At 48.9% G+C, this 14,657-nt stretch overlaps 2 protein-coding genes across 2 annotated transcripts in view; both read left to right on the top strand.

The window, feature by feature from the left end:
* The window catches only part of LOC144139413 (band 7 protein AGAP004871-like), a 564,115-nt gene that overhangs the window by 58,819 nt on the left and 490,639 nt on the right, over positions 1 to 14,657 (top strand). The gene's annotated exons all lie outside the window — the stretch shown is intronic.
* Positions 13,483 to 14,310, top strand: LOC144155757 (la-related protein 6-like). The gene has a single exon (XM_077687394.1). The coding sequence runs from the start codon at positions 13,483 to 13,485 to the stop codon at positions 14,308 to 14,310; it is 828 nt and encodes a 275-aa protein (XP_077543520.1).

The following is a 14,657-nucleotide window of genomic DNA, read 5'->3' as shown; positions in this document are numbered from 1 at the left end:
GGCATAAAAATAAAGAATGGAAGACGCGCTTTGCTTGGAACGCCGATAACACAGCCGGGCGTGGCCCGGCAGTAAAAACAAACAATAAATAAGCAAGCCCATACATGGTTCGCGGCAATATGACGAGCTTTTTTTTTTTTTGAAATGAGTCAAATTCACCTGGACAGAAATGCAGAAACGAGCAAGAATGTATGACCGGGCCTAACTGCAACGCTGTCAAAGCGATTATATGATATGTTCTACGTATCAGGATTTAACTCATTTCGGGAAAAAAGCTCCTCATATAATCGCCGTGGCCCTTTTCTCGCGTACGTATGTAGGGGCCTTGTTTGCGTGCTTAAAACTTACATACCCCTTTGAGTTTGTCAGCAACGTATATATACGCCAGCGCGGACGTACAGCATGCGCTCCTGTTACCCTTTCTGGTATCCGCACGCTTCTGGCTATGCTTTCGTTATTGCGTTACTTCTAAGGAAAACAGCGAGAATGCGGGGCAGAAGAAGGGGTTCACACTGCACAAGCACTGACGAAAAACTGAGCACGGTTTATTGCGGCAGCAAAATGCATGCAAAAAAAAAAAGGCGAAGAATTTGTACAACGTATTATCAGCAAGATGATATGGGCAGACCGTAACAACATGCCATCTTTTTCGGGTCATTACAACGTCAACTATCGCGACATAGTACACAATATTCTTCTCAAAAAATGAAGGAAGGAAGGAAGGAAGGAAGGAAGGAAGGAAGGAAGGAAGGAAGGAAGGAAGGAAGGATTACATTTTTTCGTCCATCGGGATCAGGTATTGTGGTGGAGGAGGCCCACAGGGCCACCGCGACCGCCAAGGCCCGGGAGGTGGTCAGGACTTTGCCTGACTCCCCCGGGTCACGCAACATCTGCTCCCAGAGGTGAGGGGAGGGACCCGGGGGGGGGGGGGGGGGTTACGGGTCTGCGGGGCATTCGCAGAGGGAATGGTAGTGAGTGTCGAGTGCCGCGCAGGCTGGACAGGTAGGGTCAGTAAATAGGTGTGGATGGCTGTGTATCGATTGTGTTCTGTGTGGGAAGGTGGGTGCGGGGGTGGGTATCGACGGCGGAGAAGGCGGTAGTGCAGGGCAATATCCCTGTATTGCAGGAGGGAGGTTGGCTTGCCTGCAGGGGCATCGCGTGTAGGCGTAGTAAAAATGGCGACCCCGTGAATTAGTTCGCGAGCACGTACGTGCACCACCTCATTAGCTCCTACGCCTGTGTGGGCTGGTGTCCACACCATGGTCACGATGTCGGATGGAGGATTTTTGGAGAGAATTTGTAATTCCATGGGAGAGACGTTACCGCGAATAAAATTGCGGATGGCCTGCTGACAGTCAGAGAGGACGAATTCGGGGGTGGGATGCTGGGGGAGCGCGAGGGCAATGGCTGCCTCCTCCGCCGTGGTTGTGTTGCTAGTTAGGATGGTAGCCGCCGTGACGTTTGGTGATGTGTGTTGGCCAACAACAGCTACACAGTGTGCAGGTTTATGAGGGGAGGGGGTTGTACCGACAGTTCACTTGCGAGTTTTAGTAGAGCGTTTCGGCCTTTGCGTACGCTAAACGCTAAATTTTCGCGGCAGGCTATGTTGGCACCGCGGGAAGAGTTCTTGTACCTCATTTTGTTGGTTTGGCGTTGCGATAATGAATGAATGAATGAATGAATGAATGAATGAATGAATGAATGAATGAATGAATGAATGAATGAATGAATGAATCTTTATTTCAGGAGAGATTCTGTGTGTGTGTGGGGGGGGGGGGGGAGTGTAGGTCATGGAGGTAGGGTGACTCACAGGTGGAACCTTAGTCCAAGGCTCCAATCGCTATGGCTGCTTCCTTTGGCTCTTTGTAACAGGTACAGCTGGTCCAGTAGTGCGTGAGGCGCTACGAAAAGTTGCCTCCCATGTCTAAGTAGTGTTAAGGTATGGGGGAGTGTTGGCGCCTGGATCTGAACCACAGATTTGGGGACGCGATTAAGGTGCGTGGTAAATCGAAGCTGTTTCTCCGTATTTCTTGCAGTTTTCTGTCAATTGCGGGTGCTTGCACCGCAGCATCTTCGCCCACCTGGATTTGTGGATGGATCTACTGATCTGCATTTTCCGTAGGAGTTGCGTTTCCTGTGCCGTCAGTTGTATGTGTGGAGCGGGGTAGAATTGACCGTCGGGCCACGAGGAGGGTTTTTCCAGATGTTGGTTCGAAGGGGGCGTGTGGGATATTGCCCGGTTGTGTGTAATGGGAGGTCGCACACCACCGAGTTCGCTGCTTCGTTCCATCGTAGACCTCCGTGACATGGGGTCCACGCGATAATGTCGGTCTTCCCCAGTTGATCGGGAAGTATGTTTCCAACTATTTTTGGAATTCGCCCGGCCGGGATGAGTGTTATAAGTTCCGGCTGCTGGGTGTTGGCCAGTTTGAGGGAGGAAGGGAGGGTGCCAGTGTTTAAAAGTGTTTATTCTGAAGTGTCGTGGCCTGACTGAACGTTTTGGTATTTCTTATAAGACAGAGAGAGAGAGAGAGAGAGAGAGAGAGAGAGAGAGAGAGAGAGAGAGAGAGAGAGAGAGAGAGAGAGAGAGAGAGAGAGAGAGAGAGAGAGAGAGAGAGAGAGAGAGAGAGAGAGAGACCTTTGTTGAGTATAATTTAGTGGAAGTTTGGAGAATGGGCAATAAATAAATGGTATCTCCGAAGTGTTGAACCCGAAGTCCAGGGCCCCACAATTAGCTCACGCTGATGTTGGCCTGACAAGCTGGACAGGGCAACCTGCCATTGATCGATATAACTGGAATATGTAATGTTTTAATAGTTCACCCCTGAGCATATCCATGGATCGGACGAGGTTGTGTAGAAAAGTGTGGGTGTTCTCCAAATTTATCACAAAGTTAATGTACTTCGTACGTTTTATACCAAAAATCTTCGCTTATCTAGTTTTGTGGATATATGTGTTGGTTTATATCCTGGGCAGATTATTTGGCGTTGACATCCGCGTGTGGCACGATAAAGGACGGTGTTTCTATATGTGTAGGATGAGGAGACGTTTAGTTTTTTTCCCGGGAGGGGACTGGGGTAGTCGGGGTCCTGCCGGTGTGACGAGGCGCGATGACGAGGCGCAACATTCAATTTGACTGAAAAAGAGCACCTGCGCTGGTACAGTGCGCAACACCCTTGTCTATAACACTGAGTTCCACTTCAGCTAGTTACCTCTCGAAACTGCGGACTCAAACTTGTCACAAAAAACGCTGAGGTCAAAATATATGGTTAAGGTTTCAGAATGACCCAATAGTTTTCTTCAAATGCTTTTCGGCCAAGGCAAGATAAGGCTATAAGCACGAAACCTGTGTTGTAGACAAGTGTGTTGCCCTCTGTACAATGCGAGTTGAGAAATCGCAACAATTTTTCACGTCAATTTTTTTTTTTTTTTTCAGTCAGACCGTATTCGGTGCCTCTTCATTCGCCGAATTTGCCCACTCGGCCACTACAATGGGTCATTCGCGAGCGCCGTGGCGTAGCGTACCTTCGAGCACTTTTAAGGACGCGAAGCGTGGTGGGCGAGGTGGGAAAGCAACCACCTGAGCAATATGTTGAGAGACAGCTGAAAATACGGGCTTGTCACTCGAGTTGACGTCTTATACACTTACGCTCTGCATGGACGGTCGAGCGCACATGTGGGGCCGGTGAACAATTTATACCAATTAGAACAATTTAGAGCAATTTAGACCTTGACTCTGCAGGGACTCTACAGGTGGGATAACAAGGTCGCTTATTCGACTCGGCTGCAGTGCCGAGGGCAGCATTATAGCGCTCGCGGTAGCAGCGGTTGTTCAATACTGAAGAACATTCCAAGACCGTGGAAACAGCTTTCGCCACCCCATACATTTTTCAGCACTGCGATATGGGACGGGAACAATGGGGGATTTCGAAACGGGATTGGTAGAGCTTGTTTAGGCCTTTTTCTAAATAAAAAAAGCATTGAGCTAGGGCAATTCGTACGTGAAATAAATGTATCCGGCAGCTTTAGTCAAACGCTTGTACTTAAAAAGGCGCAGGCTTCTGCTTCAGTCAGTTTCGATTCGGTCTTTGTCTTGGTGAACGAAAGGTGTTGAAGCATTTATGAAGGAAGACGTTTGTGCAACTGTTTGTTCCAATTGCCAGCGCGCATAGCTACAAACATCTGCGAAAAAAAAAAAAAGAGGGAACGTATTTGCGCGTGCGGCGAGACGACCGAGCGAACTACCGACTTCAGTGTATTTACTTTCTGCACTTTCTCTTCGGTTGCAGTCGCTCACGGCTTGACTGGCACGTGGACAGGGCTTGGTCTCTTTGCTTTTGACGCAGTATTTTACGTCGCGCAAAAATGAAAGGAAACTGGAAGAGAAAAGTGCCGCCATCAATAATTCCGTTTAAAAAAGTAGAGCTCCGTTGGTCGTCAATGGAAAGTTGAAAGAGCTAAAAACACTGCCATCTTTCAGCTTAAACAAAAACAAAACTTTTTTGCATGGCCTAATCGCGCACTCCGAAGCATTTGACTTTTTTCCCTCCAACAGAAAAATAGCCGACGTTGTCGGGAACCGAGCTCTGAAGTCACGGAATACGAGATCCTGCCTTTGAGCTCTCCTCAGGTTTTCGCGCAATTCCTTCTGGTTTCAGCCTGCAAAAGGCAGCATTTTGCGCTTTCGACACTGTCATAGTGAGCCGCGTTAGAAGCTTATAGCATTCACGCAAGGGAATTGGAAACTCCTTTTTCGTTTGTCCTTGCACTGAGTATTTCTGTCGACCAACTTAATTTGGGCATCCCTGGATAATACTTCAGACATTCATGACATTATACACGCTTCTATGGCGTTTTAAAGGAACTTTTACCTCTGGCAGAATACGATCATGACAGGATCAGAACTCCATTATTAGGCATTTACGGTTATTGTTCAGTAAAGAAACAAGACACAAAATACAAAAATTAAGGCCGAAGCTCGTTATGGAGGAATTGTCATACACCGCGTAGCATTTTCAGTTCCATTGTTTTCTTGGCGCTCTCATTTCGGGCGACTAGGTGGCGCTGGTCTCATCTCTGCGGTTTAAACCAGCCTCGGTGATGGGGAGGCCACGTTTCAAAGTTTTTGTTTCGTCGTATTTGGTGCCGCTGGCGACAGTGGGACGAAAAATTGTTTTCTTCTTCTTCTGTTTTCGCTCTGCTTTTCTCTCCCCCGTTTTTGACACCGTTTTAAACGAAGAAGAAACGTTTTGTTTGTGTTCTGTTCTTGCTCCGCTCGTATCTGGCTTCTTTTCGATGCCGTTTAAAACCCATACGCGTCTTATTTAAGCTGTTTCTAGTTAATCGCCTTGGGGCTCTGTACGAGTTACTTCGTTGCGGTTTTCGTGGTTAATTTTTGGGGCGTTTTTTTTTAATTATCCCCCACAGGACTTGTGACGTGACGACCAGTGCGAAGGAACAACTGTGTGACGTCACGATCTTCTAGATCCATTTCTTCTTACAGCCCATTTTACGTAAATAAGAAGTAAATTCAATGCGCGTTTTTCATACAAAACACTGGCTCGGCTATGCGCTTGCGTTTTTAAAGTGGCGCCCTAGGCTACGGTTGAACTAAGAAATGTTTACGCATATGAACCTTTCCACTAGGGGTAGTAGTGTGGAAAGGTTTTGTCTATTATATACCTCGTCTTCCCGCTGTAATAACGTAGGCCCTTAGCTGCGCGCTAGTGGTTTTTCTGACACCGAAAAACCGTGAAGCTTGACTAGCGCGGGTGAAAATTGCGTAGCCCAAGAAGGCTCCGCAATAAAAGCTCCGAGAAGGAGCAGCATGTCAAAGGGAGTTTACATATATATATATATATATATATATATATCTGCTCATTCGCGTTGAATAATGCAGCGGCCAGCGCCGGTTCGCCCTAAGCGGTGCTGAGCGTCCCGCCCACTTTTCTCTAATGCACGCGCCACACCCCGGCAATAACTTTAGCGAACGCTGCGCCGTCTCCACCTCGCCACGTTCGCCAGCACTGCTGGTGCGGCGGCCCTGGGCCCGTTTCCGCCCTAGGTGCGTAGACGACGACTGGTATTGTTCGCCCGTCGATATTTCTTCCCGGTGGCCGATCCGTTAGGGCCTTATTGTTTTCCGCTCCATCGTTCGCCGCGGAATAGCTGTTTCCCCTCAAGGCGAAGGCAGCGTCGAAATTGACGCTTCAGTAAGAAAGGCGACAGGAGCTGCTCAGTCATTGTCGAAAGTTGTTACGCTCTTTAACGCATCGCCGCAATTTCGCGCTACTGGATCGTGCGGAAACGGCGGCACGTTAAAGCGCGTTTTGTAATTATATACGGGGCTCCCCGCGATCGCAGAAGCGGCTTCGGCCACTTCGTGTATGCGGGGATTTTGATTTGAGACGCATTCGTCGACAGCGACCGGCAATTTCGGCACGTTTCAAATTTCCCCGCAATTTATAGCGCAAGACCGGGTGTTGTTCCAAACGTACGGGACAGTCTTTCATTCGGCTGTTATTTGTCTGCTAAAACGACGCCTGCCACAAGGGTGTTAAAGGGGCCATAAAGTTTGGTTGGCTAAAAAGACCGCCTTGTCCCGATAACCAAGATAGCTGTCTTATCGCCAACCTCGAACAAATAATGGAGCTACTAAGGGAAACAGATGAAGCAGTGGCGAGTCCTCAGTCACTTTGTGGTGATTTTTCTGGCGTAGCACAACCTTGTTTGTGCGATTAAGAGCTGCCGACCAAAGACACCGCCATGAAAGATGACTGGGCGATTGTAACGGGGGCCCCTAGTTCTATTTCATCGTATCCCCTGAATGCTAACGCGCAGTTCACACACTCACATGTTTTTAATACGTTTCGGTAATGTGCCACTCGAACCGTAATACGTCACCGTAGCGCGAAATTTGAAAGTTTCTCAGTATTTCTTGCGTTTCTTCAAATAAAAAAAAAGTATCTCGTGGCTGGGTTGTAGCTGAGCGATTCACCAAAACTGGTTCTCTCTAACTAAAGAAAGCTGAATTTTGTCTTCATGGCACCTTTAAGGAAGAAATGGCCATACTTAAAATTTTGAGAACTTCTCTGAAGAATTGTGACTGCCCAAGCAGTGAAATTCTTACGGAGAATTTTCTGAAACGTGAGGCCGCATGAGGCGATGGTCCCCAATTTACAGTAAACGTTATTCAGGCGCAAAAAAAAAATTGTTTTCCTTCATGAGAGGTATAAAGCATTAATTTTTTTGCTTGTTTAAATCGCAGTTGCATTCCTCTCACTCGTCGGGAACTCCCTCTGCATTGTAGCTCCCCGTACTTCGCCCGCGCGCCGTACTTTCACTAGGAAGCGGCCGATGCATCGGCGGCGTGCTGGCAGTGACGGTGGCGGGCTGGACTAGCGGTGTACCGCTCCCAACCATGCGGCGCCTGACTCACGCGACAGTCGTTCCGACTCTCTGAAAGCTGCAGGCCGCCTTGAGAGTGATTGGGAGAAGCAAATGTTGCCTGCTTTAAAAGTGGAACGGGACAGCCCGGCCAGATCGATGGGCTCCGCATGCGATTGCTGTGGTTCGCCTTTGATATTATGATGATCTGACTAGAACTTGTACACGCGCTCACTGACGCCTTCTCTCGACAGGCATTATCGAGTTAATTTTTCCCCTAACCCTGAAGTTTGTCGTTCAGGTGTGGCAAAGTGCCGCCTTTTTCATACAGTAACGGATTCACAGTATCTGCCGCCGCTGGAAGGTCGCAACTCCACCACCTGATTAGATGAGGCGACTAGTTTTCCTACGGTCATTTGGAAAGATGAGACGGTTGTGTTACGGATGACGCCAATTGCTCACAAACAGGCACACATCGTGAATGTCCCTGCGGTCACGATCAAAGTGGTTTCATTGATGCGGCTCCCGGATCACAACAACCGCGCAACCCACTGAAAATCAATATAATGCCCAATGTTGAATAACATTATAGTACCCTCTTACAGTTCGTTTTGGGAAGCTGCATGCCCGACGCGGCACTCTTCCCCGTTACTGAGTGCTCTTCAAGCATTCTGTCATATTGATATTAATGCCCAGGTCAGGATTGCTGCCTGATACGCCAAGGTAAAACATCACTGGATACTAGTGGGGGACACACCAGCCACGTACACTCTTTAAAAAAAGGTCGTGGCACTTACTAACAGAACAATAACCAGTTACTTGTCCCAGTATGCACTAGGTACTTAGTGATTTTACTTACTGGCCATGCATAACCTAATAAAAAAAATGCGCGCCAATCCACGCTGTGAATGTGCTGGAAAGCAAAGCTCTAAACGATTCAGACATCCAGAAGACACTAATCATGGATCTTATTCCACCATGGCATCTCCGCCCTGTGTCGTGAGCCCTGTCTTTCACCCAACTTGACAAAAAGAGCACACCAAGGATGGAGATTCTACAGCATTTCTTTTTCCTCCAGGACAAGTACGGGTGTGCTGAGTTTTACAGTGATGCGTCCACGACTGCAACTGCTGTGTCTCGTGCTGCGCATGGGCCAAACTTGCATGTCAGTAAAGCAATGAACCTTTGTAACAGTATATTCACAGCAGAAGCATACGGTATTTGAATTGTCCTAAATCACATTCTCCAAGTTCGAACTTTAAAGTCCATCATGTACACGGACTCCCTTGGCGTTGTACGCGTGCTTGCATGTGTAAAGCATTCTAAAAACTTTCTCATCAATCTTGTTTTAAAGGCTATTATGTCTGCATGTGCATAAAACCTGGAAATAACTTCCTGCTGGGTTTCAGACCATTCTAGGATTGCCGGAAATGAAACCGTTGATCAAATGGCCGCTGCTGCGCCACTTCTGAACACAGTACACTTAACAACAGTACCCTATACTGACCTCAAGCCACACATAAGACAACACCTTCGCAAGACAAGGCAAAAGGAGTAGAGTGAACAGACAGACAACAAATTACACATTATAAAACCACGTCTGTCCCCATGCACCACCGATAAACGCGACAGATACACAGAAGTCGCCTTGGCTAGGCTACGGATAGGGCACGCCCTCGCAACTCACTCGTACCTGCTCACGGGATCTTCGAGACCCCAGTGCAGCAGGTGCGGAGAGGCCCTACCCCTAGTTCACATACTCATTCAATGCAAGGCACCCGACACCACATTGCACAAACATTTTCTGGAACTATACAGACAATACATCCGGCTACACCCATCACACTTCTTGCCCGACAACCCAATGTTTTCTATTAAGCGTGTTTTTCAGTTTTTATCAGATGTCAAGTTTTTACAGTTTCTTTCATATCATGCATAATCATCCTGGCCCTCTACACCAGCCTTCTTCAGGGATTTTAAGTAGGTTCATTTTTGTTTTTACTGAGATAATTTAGTATTTAGTTGTACATCTGTATCATCATCAAATAACTTTGTCTTTGGCGCTCTTTGACCTTGTTGGCCTTTAAAGGTCAACATTGGCGCCATTAAACCCAAACCATCATCATCAAAACTCTTAATGACACCCACAACGATTACCCATGCGACCTCACTAAATTCACTCACGTGGCTCTACAAATATTGAAACCAGAGACAAGCGAAATGAACTTAACCCCACCCTTTATTACTACTTCAAAGAAATATTCTTTGCTAAGAATCAATGAATGCATTTTTTATGAACGGTGGTTGGTTGAGTTGTATTGGTGAAGCACATGAGTGAAAACTCATGTTTTATAAAATTAAAGGCAGCTCAAACCAGGTGTTAGACGATCTCCCTTCTCCGTCTCTGCCGCTGCCGACGGAGGCGACGAGATCAGCGGTAGAGACGGAGGTGAAGTGAGAAGCCATGCGTTGGTGTGAGCTTCCTTTAATTTTTGTAACTCCTAGCGCATGCGCAAGGTGCGCACACGGCCACTACACGTGTCGAGGGCGGAGCGCAAGCAGCGTGAGAGGTCGCGTGATGCTATCACGTGGAATTCAGCGAGAACGTAGGGGTAAGCTAGCATATGTGCTTGGTCAGTGCATTGCCTGTCTTCCCCGTTTTCGAGTGGGCTCGTAGCTCAGTCGGTACGACAACGAGCTCTCGCTCCGTCACTCTATTCGTTCTGGGTTCGATTCCTGGCGGTGCCAGTAACTTCCTTTATTTATTCACGGGAGTTTTCTGTTGACACCAACGGTCGCGAAAGAACCCTTGAGGGGTAGAGGTAAAAAAAAAAAAAACTACGCGTGACAATAGGGATGAGCTGAGTGCGGAGCACGACATAGACATATTCAACACGCACACATCACAATTAGACAACAAATAAATTGGGCAAGAAAACCATCGGGATAGGGGTGAAGAGAATTTATTGTAACCCACAAAGCGAATTTATTAAAAACTAGTTAAGCATGGACCCGCTGTAGTGAGCTACTACACGGGTCGATAGGGCACAGGATGTACGCAATGTGCCACAGAGGAAAGGAAGTGAACATCACACAAGTGCACAAAAAACTAGTCCACCGCACCGAAGGTTCTTTACAATAATGTCCGTGGCACGAGGCTCAGACACCACAGTTCACGCGTGGGAGTCAACATAAAAACCACAACAGTTCACACACATCATTTCTACTCAGTACTGATGTCTATGTCCGTACAGAGAGGCATGCTCAGCCAGACTACCTAAACTGCGCCTTGGCCTCTAACATACAATTCCCTTCAGCACGCAAGTGTTGCCCCTTATTAATAAGGCACGATAAACCATTGCACATTGTTATTGGCAACCTTGATGAAGCGAATCGACCAACGCATGAGGAATATTCTTCACCCAGCGCCACCAGCTCATGCTGCAAGTGCTCTATGGCCATTTTCCGAACGCGCAATGACAGGGGATACATGGCACGCTGTGGCCGTGCCTGCAAGGCGGCTACACCTCGCTGGCGCCACACAACAAAGGCACCCACACACAGCAGAAAGCTGACAAATGGATCTTTCGATTTCGTCTGGGCTCCCAGCCTAAGCTCAAACATTCTGCTGAGTAAAGCCCAGAATATGGCGGCCACACGACACTCAAAGAGAGCATGCTCTAGCGTCTCAGTGTGTCCGCATTGCGGGCACCGGGCAGAGCGAACCACACCCAATGCTGCAAGGCGGTCACACGTCGGCAGGGCTCTCCAGCCACGCAGCCACCCGAAATCACGAACGTCTGCAGGAAGCACCGCTGACGTTAACTGTTGCCAGCGGGCCCCGCGAGACTTCTCTTTTTGCCGATCATTCAATTGCCCAATAGCCAATTTCTCGCATCAGTCGCAGATGAGACTCTGATATCCAAATCTGGGTTGTCCGACTGAAAGCCTCTAAGTATTTTAGCAACGTACCTATAGAAAGCCGGCATTTAAGCAACGTACCTATAGAAAGCTGGCGGCTGCACGGCTGTAGGTCCGGTAATGGGTAATTTATTGTAAACCAGGGTGGGTAAAGATAATTTATTATAATCCACATATCAGAGCGAGTATAACTAAGTTACCTCAGATGTACATTTGCTCATTTTGCTTTTATACACGGCAATGGAAAGACCTTTGACAGAGTCCATGGGCTTCTTGCAACATATAAAAAATTGATAATTTTGGAATACTGCATTTTAATGTGAGCACATACAAGTGACCATGTGGATTTGCAAAAACATTTTAATAGTGATTTGGAGGGGGAAAAGTTCTGCAGTTATTATGTTCAATAATTCATATTATTTTGTTACTATCACTGAATGTTAGTATCAAACAGGCAGCAGTTACTAAGTGCACGGTCTAGACTAGTACCGATAGCATTTAGGTTGCATACTTAGTGGCAGAGCCTACGTACTGTTCTGCGGGATAGTAAAGTTCGTAAGGAGGTAGTAAATAGGGCCGTTACCACCCTTTTACGAGCTTTTTTATTAAGAGTGTAGGTGCAATCATACTGGAAAGGTTCCCCGCAACACAAACAACCTCACCAGAACTAGATTGGCCCGTTTGGTGTATGACGCTGATGATTGATGATGATGATGATGATGCGGAGGAGGATGATTATGATTATGATGATGTTGATGATGATGATTGATAGTGGTATCCCCTCTCTAGCGGGGTGTAGTCTTCACCTGAATCCCCCTCCTCCGCTTTCAGATGAGGCCTTGTCGTGCAGTGAACATAGGTGATGATGATTATGACACCCTTATGGGGTGAGTAAACAAATTCACTTCATGACGATGCCAACACCAACCCAGTGTGTTAGGATTCCTTTTTATTTATTTTTATTTCATATCTGCGGTTGCTGTACAGTAGTTTTCTGTCCAGGCAGCAGCCCAAACTCTTGCCGGCAGCTCGCGTTTGCTATGGTCATGTTTCACTGCACCATCACTGCGTTCACTGTGGAGCACCCTTTAAAGGCAAAACCCGACTGTATCGTTTCCTGCTCAGAGCAATTTTTTTGAAGTTGCTTTCTGCACGTGAAGACGTGTGGTTTTCGAGGCAAAAGCTGTAAATCTATAAGTTTAAGCACGCGTGTTGTCAGGTTCAGAAAATACCTAGTGCAAAAAAAGTTAAAGTTGCGCTAGCCGGGGATCGTGTGCCAGGAAAGGGAAGCAACAGTGGAAAAGGAATGTGGGAGTAGGGTTTTGAGAAAAGGCCACGCAGCATGTGCCGGGAAATGGAAACAAGCACGCCAAAGGAGGGTACCGTGCTGCGGCAAGTGCAATACGAGTCGCCTAAAGAGGTGAAGGTACTGACAGGGCCGAACAGGATGCTGCTAGTCGTAGCGATGGCTAGCGAGCGGGACCAGCTTCGATTGGTGCTGCCCAGTGGTCTCGTCAAGTGGTTACGGGTGCAGCCGGAATGCTCAAAATGTTCAACAGCAGATAAACACGAGGATCCTGGTAACGGCTAGCGAGCGGAATGAGCTTCGCAGGGCACTGTACAGCTGGGAGACTCGTCAAGTGGGGATGAGCACGGCCGCTAAGTTCAACAAAACGTTTCACAGCAGATCAACAGAAGATGTAACTAAGCTTTCTCCCTCACATTATTTGAAGATTCTTGACATCCACTGTAATTTTTCGAGACTGTCATGTTTCGGAGCATTGCAAACAGTATTGTGACGTGGCAGCTCTAACTATACGACCCGCCGCGGTGGTTCAGTGGGTGGCGCGCAGTGGCTGCTTTTCAGACGGCGGTGAAAACTCGCGTGTGTTGAGATTTCCGCAGGCGTTATAGATCCATAGGTGGTCAAAATTAATCCGGAGCCCTCCAGCACGATGCCTAACAGCCCAGGTGCAGCATTTGATGCCCTAAACTCCATAATCAATCAAATAACTCCAACTACACAGTCAGAACAAAGATTGTTGGAGATGCTCGGCAAGAGGTAGAAGAGAAGGAAGAAGACGATCAATTCTGCACTCGCAGCGCTTCGCCATCACGCTGAGCGAGGCGTTCGGGATCCAGGAGTGTGGTCGCTCACCGCGCACCCATCGAGCGATGAACACAGCGGCCAAAGGGAAGCCCTGGGGCAAGCAAGTGGAGAGCCCGCCGTCAGGCAAAGACTCCGGGCGCGCGTCGCGCAACGGCTCCTCGGAGGAAGAGGATGGGCTGACGCAACGCATCGTGGCCCAGGTCGAGTACTACTTCTCGGACGAGCACATCCTGCGCGACTCGTTCCTGCTTAAGCACGTGCGCCGTAACCGAGAGGGCTATGTGAGCCTGAAGCTGATGGCCTCATTCCGCAAGGTCAAGAGCCTCACCAAGAACTGGGAGCAGGTGCGCGACGCACTGCGCTCCTCGTCCAGCCTGCTCGAGGTGAACGCCGAAGGCACCAAGGTGCGCCGCCGCGAGCCGCTGCCCGATCACGACGAGACGGCGCCCTCGCGCACCGTGGTCGCCTTTCCACTCGTCGAGCGCGCCACCGTCGGGGCCGTGGCCGGAGCCTTCTCGCGCTGCGGGCCCATCTCGCTGCTCGGGCTGGTGCGCCCCGGCGGGCCCGTGCCGCCGTGCGCCAAGCGCTTCCTGGAGAGCCACCCGGAGGCCAGCGGCTGCGCGGCGGCCGTCGTCGAGTTCGAGAACCACGAGGCGGCCAGCCTGGCTGTGAGGCAGGCCGGTGCGCTGCTCAATGTCGTGCCTCTGGGCTCGGTCGGCTCCGGCGACGACAGCGGCGGCGGCCATCCTTCGCAGCGCCAGCAGCGTGGCGGCGCCGCCAAGTCCCCAGGTGCTGGGAGCCCTCCCGGCCCGAGCCCCTCGGCCCCGTCGTGCGGCTACACCTCTTCGCCGCCGCGTCGCAGTATGATTCCTGGGTTCCCTAACCGGCGCTGAACGAAAAAGACCTGCTTACAGAAATGTCCAACATTTCTGTTGTCGAAAATGATGCATGTATAGAGTTCTACTAAAAGTTACGCTTGGTGTGTTATCGGTCTCTAAGCCTGATTTTTGATAATTCTCCAAGTTTTAATGACCTTAAAGCCAGGGTGCTAAAAAACCAATCTCCTCATTCCCCTCACCCTGAAAAAAAGGGAGGGTTACGTAAGTGAAGGCGCAAAGGCGAAGAGTATTCCCAGTTAGGGATCGTTTGTTAACCTGGTTACAAGTAACGAAATTTCGCAGGGCCTGATTAGCGTTAGCTTAGTACCGTCCACCTCCCATGCACCTTTGCACTGCATCAG

Source organism: Haemaphysalis longicornis, unplaced genomic scaffold (genome assembly GCF_048455015.1).
Source record: "Haemaphysalis longicornis isolate Haplotype H1 unplaced genomic scaffold, Haemaphysalis longicornis Haplotype H1 scaffold_1, whole genome shotgun sequence".
Lineage (NCBI taxonomy): Eukaryota > Metazoa > Arthropoda > Arachnida > Ixodida > Ixodidae > Haemaphysalis > Haemaphysalis longicornis.
Note: the sequence above shows the minus strand (reverse complement) of the source record. Positions and strands in the feature narration are given on the sequence as shown.